Source organism: Camarhynchus parvulus, chromosome 7 (assembly GCF_901933205.1).
Source record: "Camarhynchus parvulus chromosome 7, STF_HiC, whole genome shotgun sequence".
In the NCBI taxonomy this organism is placed as follows: domain Eukaryota; kingdom Metazoa; phylum Chordata; class Aves; order Passeriformes; family Thraupidae; genus Camarhynchus; species Camarhynchus parvulus.
Genome location: NC_044577.1, coordinates 7,603,676 through 7,610,644, shown reverse-complemented (window position 1 = coordinate 7,610,644; position 6,969 = coordinate 7,603,676). Strand labels below are relative to the sequence as shown.

The window sequence follows — 6,969 nt, the reverse complement described above, 5'->3', positions numbered from 1 at the left end:
GTATGGCTGTGATGTGATTTCTTCAATTAGTTCACCAGTTCAGCATCAGTGATTTACACATCCAAATGCTACATTTGCTTGTCTGGTCCAACACTCCTGTCCACAAACTAACTTGCACTTGGGCCTTTCAGCAACCTTCAACCATTTACCCAGCGGCCACAGAAACACTACACAGCTAGGTCCTACCACCACGTTTTCATAGTGCCAAGGTTTGCAAACAACAGCAGGGGATAAACAGGAATTTTCAGGTGAGATTGAAACTTTTAAAACATACTCTTCCAGAGACAAGGCATCTGCTGTGCACAGAAGGCCTAGGGGGTAGGTTTACAGAAGTAGGCCACTACTTGAAATAGAGGAGTAAACATTGTGTTCTGGTAGAAGAGAATGAACCAGTTTACCAAAATCAGTAGCTCTCTATATAGCAGACTATGCCCTAGTTATGCCACATTCTCCCTGAGGGAGGACAGTTTATGTTTCCCACCCCCAAACAGTTTGTGTATAGCACTGCACCAATAAACATCCATGGGCACCTGACTTCAGTGCTAACCTGCGCTCCTGTGACTCACATCCATTCTGATTTCATGGAACTGGCCAGTTTTTATTGGTCTGAAGTTTTTAAACTTTTGTACTGTACTTTTGAGAACCATACTTCTGTAAGTGTAGAATTTTTGGAGACTGGAAACTAGAACTGTCAAAACTCATTTACATGAGCTAAGAATTTCCAAATAGAAATACAACACTATAATAACTACATATGGCATAACTAACTATAATAACTGCATATGGCAATGCCACAATCAAATACTTACAGCTATCTGGCATTCCTCTGAATATTAACAGTTGATGTCCTTAGTATAATAAACTTTGCCATGCTCTGTTGAAAGTCTAACTTCTAACCACTTCACATCTAAAAAATTCTGACATACTGGTATTTCTTAAACCTGCAGCAATAAGAGAAGGAGGAAACCAGTTGAGAACATTTCTTTAATAAATTCTTCTTAAAAAAATAGTGGTGAGTTGTTTTTCTACAGTATTTTTTTCTGTTTTCAAATAGCATTTTTATTTAAATAAAGTCTTTAGGAGGTGAACATGTAACAATGAAAAGTCATTAAACAAATGCTTTACACAAAACATACTGAAATTACAGAGTAGTGATCAAAATTAAGCAAGAGAAGTATGACCCCAAACAAAATGTTCCATTTACTGAATAATTTCCATGGAGTTGTGCTTGTCAACTTCTGGAATATCTGTTAAGTGATGAAAAAAAGGACGACCATGAACACAGCCTTTATTTTCCTTTCCAAGCTGTTGCTTCATCCTGTAAATTGTGTTTTGCACATCTTCTTTTGACAAATGTAAGGGCAGCTGCCGAGCTAAACGTACTGCTTCTCCCTGTGGAAAGGAAAAACAAAACCAAAACCCCAATAGTTTTAAAGTACCACTTTTTAGCACATCAGCCTGTGGCTATCAGAAAGCAGGAATTAAAAACTCACTGTTTAAAGGTCATCCTTTTCTGCTGGTAAATATTCCAAATCTCAGAAATCTAAATATAACTTTAAACATTTCTTATTGGTCAGTTCATGACATTTCTATAATGGAGGCATGCACAGTCAGCCCCCTGGTTATGTTTGCACTTTTAGCCTACTTTTGCAAGATGCTTTGTGTTTCTGATTTCCTGTTGTCACCAGCATCAGCTGTACATGTTTACCAGTTCATAAGACACATTTCACACCACAAACTTTAGAAGTATCATAAATTAATTCAAGCATGCAGCAAGTACAATTTGAAAAATACTACAGCAAAACTTCATAGATTAATTTGTAATTACTATGATCTATTGCATCCACTTAACACTAGAAAGCAGAAGTGACTGCTAAAGCACTCACCCTCAAAGAACTAAGGAACTTCAAAAAGAAGTTTTGTTTCCTCCTCCAAGATGGGCCTTACTGCCACTGCCTTCTCTTCTGTACCTTAAGTCATGTTACCTGGATAGAAATGTATGTGGCACACAACCTCCCTTCATGCTGTACAAACCTGAGCAGCATTCATAATGATTTCATCTAAATAATCTCATTTTCTTTGTCTGAGATTTCCTCCCACTCCTCCAAGTGGGAAAAAGATCACTGTGGACTGTTTTACACCCTGGAAGGCTGCTGCTTCAACCATTACCCTATGCTTTCTTCTGCATCTATCCACTGACAGCAAAAGCTGCAGACATGCTGCCTGCTCAAACGTGAAATGAATGATTAAAGTAGTGATTCTGAACATGACAGTGAATGGCATTTCCGGTGTTTAACCTCCCAGAATGGTCAAAAAATTCAGTGCTTATTTCTGAATAACAGCTTTTATAGTTGTCTGGTTTTTTTTTACAAACCATTCCTGTCTCAACACTGAACTTATCCCTTCTTTAAGCTTCTTTCCTGAGTGCATGAGAGTGGTTCAGCAGTACATAACAGAATCACTTGCTGCAAAGGCAGCTTACTACCCTCAAAAGATAGGGAAAGATTTGTGTAATAATGCTTAAAAGATAAAACACATACCCTGTGTAAGTATGTGCCTGGGTCCCAGTTTGAAGTAACCCAATTCATATTATAAATGAGGCATGTTATAAATGCCTTAGTAAGAAGAGACTTTACATATATTTTTGGTAACCTTTTTGAAGAGAATTGGAATCGAAGAGCATTAGTGAAACAGCTAGACAGGAAGTGATTACTACTACTATTGTTTACTCCAGCTTTAACTAGAACCATATCTATTAGTTATCTCTGAAACTTCATACCATTATTGTCTCTGAATGGACAATTTATTATTTGCACAGAAAATATTAACATGAATCACTGCCATTCTGTGGCAGTTTTCTATCCTAACATGGAGAAATGCCCTTCCAGTCTGAGAAGTGCCTTACAGAGGAAACACTTTGTGAAAATCACCTTTTGGCATATGCTATATCACACTGGGTGACTGCTTTTGGGTATATCTGATGGAAGCATTTTGGTAAGGAATACACAACTCAGAGAGGATATGATACTCTCTTTTTCAAGTTCTAAAATTCTGTTTAGAACACAATGAAATCAATTAAAACACAAAGTGGAAGAAAGATTTTCAAGCTGTTTCAGGAATTATTACAAGTTTAGCTGGCTAATACTAAAAGAAAGCTTCTGTCTCACCTCCAAGTAGTTTATCACTTTGAGAGGCCTACATTCACATATCTCCTTTGCATTTCTGTTAACTACTGCATTCAGAATTTCTTTCAAATCAGAAATTCCATAATACGGCAGACAATTTGCCATCCCTTCTATTTCCAGATGACTTTCTGCAGCTGAAACACCTGAAAATACAAAAACAAAACAGTAATTCATGCATTGCTTTGATTTCTATTCTATAGCAATTCACAGAAAATTAAACTGATGCAAAGTAATTTAGTACTTTAGTCCAATACAATTAGGAAACTTTTTTGTTCCTCCCTTGGAATGAAAAGCATTTATTTGCACAATGTTTCATTATGATGATGTGTGTTTATTCACATCACAAATGTCTCAGCTTACATTAATCCAAATCCTAGCTGGCACCGTTTAATGCTTAAAACATTTGCAGCATTCCTCGTATTGAGCACAACTTTAATTAAAGCTTCTGTGACTTTAATTAAACATACATAAAATTAAAGTTGAAGCTAGCAATAAAACACAATTTAGTTTGAAAAAATTAAAACAGTGTTGGCACTATTTCCTATGTAAGTGGTTTAAACATCTGTAGAGTTCAAATGTTATCATAACAAATTTGGATTCTATTGAAATAAAAAGCATTTTTTTTCTCCTACCACATCTGAGGAAAAACTCAAACCCATAAAACTAGAGGCTCTGTGACTGAGTGAGTTCATTTTATCATTCATATGGTATCAGTGCTGGAGCAGGTAACACTCTGAGTAGGAATGATGAATAAAAAATTAAACAGCCTTTCTAACAGAGTGTCTATTCAAGCATTGAGGCCTATATGATTTCCCTTCTTATTCACATTTCAGGAGAGAAAATTGATTGAAGTTGTTCCGGTATAGCAACTTTTTTTCCATTCCAGTTAGAAGTAAGTTCTCTGGTGGCCAGGCTCACATATTCTCATTCAGACTATCCTCTCATTCATCTTGTGTGCATCTGAGAAACCTCAGCCCAACCTGCACAGCTACCTTTGCTTTTCTTCCTCTACAAGCCTAACAAGTACAAACTTTCACAAAGACATAGAAAAACTGAATTACTAAAGAAAATAAATCCACTCTCATCTAATGGCTCCAGGTAGGATAAATTACCTTCAGCTCAAGTCATAAATAGTTTTTGTAAAGTCAAAAGAGCTGGAGACAAATAGATTGCTCCAAGGTGGATTAAACTAACAAACTCTCACAAGGCATAATTCCTGTTCCTAATCCAAACAAAAACATGAAATATTTCAGAAGTGAGAGAAAATATGTATGCATCATAAGTCAGCTAGATGTACTTTCATTACTGGTAGAATGAAGCTGAGTTATCCATGTCCAGGCACTACATGACAGTCATTAAACAAGATGAACAGGATAACTGTGCAGGTTGAAACTTTTCCTAAATATGGGTGTGTCACTGGGTAAATAATGCTCTTGGGCCTCTTTAAGCTTCATGGCATGAGACACTTTGACCAGTGGGAATTTGATATAGGGAACAGCCCCTCATCCCCCTTCCCCCCAAAAATCACATAACCTTCTTCCAGCTATGTAATAAACACTGCTTTACATCTGAAAACTTATTTAATTTTTCACCCAGCATTGTCTTCCTTCTTTTTTCAAGCTGCTTTTCCCTAATTGCAGCCAGCAAGCAGAGACATGTTTTTATATAATACTGTAAACCTGTGTTCAGATTCAGCTTAAAGCAAAATGTTAAATTATATGAAAGTTTGCCAGATATAAAGGTGAGAAAAGATGATGTACTATGCTAATATTTCCCCATGGGCAAGCCTGTCAGTAAAGGACAGGAGGAAAAGATAAAGTCTCTTTTTAAAATCTCCTTCAGATATTTTGTCTTAATTTTTGTCCTATTTTTGATTTAATTACAGATTAGATTTGAGGAACTATTCCAGACCATTTGATTCTGCTGCTTTCTCTCTAAAATTAGAACTTAGTCTGTTTGAAAACCTTTTAATAATTACCCCTCTATGTGCTACCAAAGACAGGACACAATTTTTTTAAGTTTCGGGTATTTAGACATTCAGTTTATAAACCTGTATTTCCTGTACTTCCTTTTAAAATTTTATGACAGTGAGGTTCTGAATTTGCAAAACATTTCCTGCTATACTCTTCAGCTTCACCAATAGCCATTGCTCCATCTGCAAATTCTGACAGCCAGATTCGGCTTCACCATTTTCCTTTTTCATCTGAAAGTCAAAAGTGGGCTTGAAAGAGTTTAACATAAGAATAAACAATACAAACCCTGGCTAAGGGAGGTTTATTTTTTTGGTATTTCTCTTTGTGTGCCACTCTCCTTTTCTGCTAATATTCTTTAAACTGCAAAGTAGCCCCATTGCATGCTGATTAACAAGTATTATCTGCAAGCCTCTGCAGGAACTCTGATATTGGCAACACTTGATGATTCAAGCAGATGTCCAAGCCTCAATGTACTTCTAAATTTGTAACAAAGTATATATTGGGATTTTTGAGTATTCAAACAGCAGTTCTCAAACAGTTGCCATAGTAGTTTCTCTGAAATACTTTGCAACTTCCAAGGAAAGTGTTTCCATGAACAAATAAACTAGCTTTCAAATGAGTAAAAATGTGGATTTCTCATTGTTACAAATTTCCCCTTTCTCTTTCCAAACGAAGCATTTACAATCATCTTTGGATAATTCCTTCTTGATGGCCAGGAAAAACTGTTCCCTTCCAGCTGCCATCTAGATTAGGTGACACTATAACACTGTCTATGTCCCAGTCTATGGTCAAAGTCAAACTGAAATTAAATTGTAGCATGGTTTTCCACTGGTGGATTACAAGAGCTGAGGCAGTTCCTATCACCAAGACCAATGGGTTATTTACCTATTACTGCTCTTTGAGGCCTTATAAGCACATTCTTTGGACATACTCGTGTTGACTGCATGAGGCAGACAATTCTACCCTAAAAGCCTGCCTTGGAGCATGGCTCAAGACCCAGCATGGATACAATACCAGCTAAGGTGTGTTCCTTGGTCTCAGTTCCTCTCCAGCCAAGAATTCCCATCTCTCTCTAGGCCTTTCCCAAAGGCAAACAGACAGATGTGCAGTGAAGGCACATATAATAAATACATCTTAAGAAGAACTGGACAGAAAGTAATCCATCTTACTTCTTGAAGTGTTCCCTGCACGAAGGGGTCACTGTGAGCAAACAAATGCCTGGCAGGTCCCAGAACACTGAGTATTAAGTAATTTGCTTTATTAAGTAAAAGCAAACAGACTGCTCTCCCAAAGGTAGCATCACTTGAAGCCTCAGTAAGGCCAGAACATGAGGGGGTGGGAGGGCAGTGGAAGACAGACTGGAGCTCAGCGTCACAGCTTTGCAAATTACAACAACTGGCACATTCCACAAAGAAACCATTGATTTTGCCTAACTGACACACGGACAGCAAGAAGTGTTTTCTTGGCTATTTCACAACATGTTTTTCACTGTGAGCTATCCAGAAAAAAATCTAGTTGAAAACTCCTTAGACTGATGAGCAGTTAATACTGAGAGAAACAGGGAGACAATACAAAGATCTTAATCTACCAAAAACATGAGGCAGATGGGGCACTTCCAAAATCTAGGATACTTGGAATAACTTTGGCTGCAGTCATACAGAGTCTCTGAAGAGAGTAAAGGTAGATTACCTTTCTGTCTTCTAGCAAGAACACATTCAAAAGGCAGACTTATCCTCAAATGAAACAATAGGCAAGCAAGGCCTCCAATTCCCACACTCTTGCAAAAATTAACATCCAAAGGTGCATTTGTG

The 6,969-nt window shown here is 37.3% G+C and overlaps 1 protein-coding gene across 3 annotated transcripts in view; it reads right to left on the bottom strand.

Annotated features, from left to right (window-relative positions):
* Window positions 1-970: 970 nt before the first annotated feature.
* Window positions 971-6,969, bottom strand: part of PMS1 (PMS1 homolog 1, mismatch repair system component) — a 44,187-nt gene continuing 38,188 nt past the window's right edge. For all 3 annotated transcript variants that reach the window (XM_030952385.1, XM_030952387.1, XM_030952386.1), the window contains exons 12-13: window positions 3,168-3,328; window positions 971-1,392 (exon numbers count right to left, since the gene is read on the bottom strand). In XM_030952385.1, coding sequence (XP_030808245.1) covers window positions 1,201-1,392; window positions 3,168-3,328 — 353 coding nt within the window. In that variant the 3' untranslated portion in view covers window positions 971-1,200. The remainder of the gene's footprint in view (window positions 1,393-3,167; window positions 3,329-6,969) is intronic.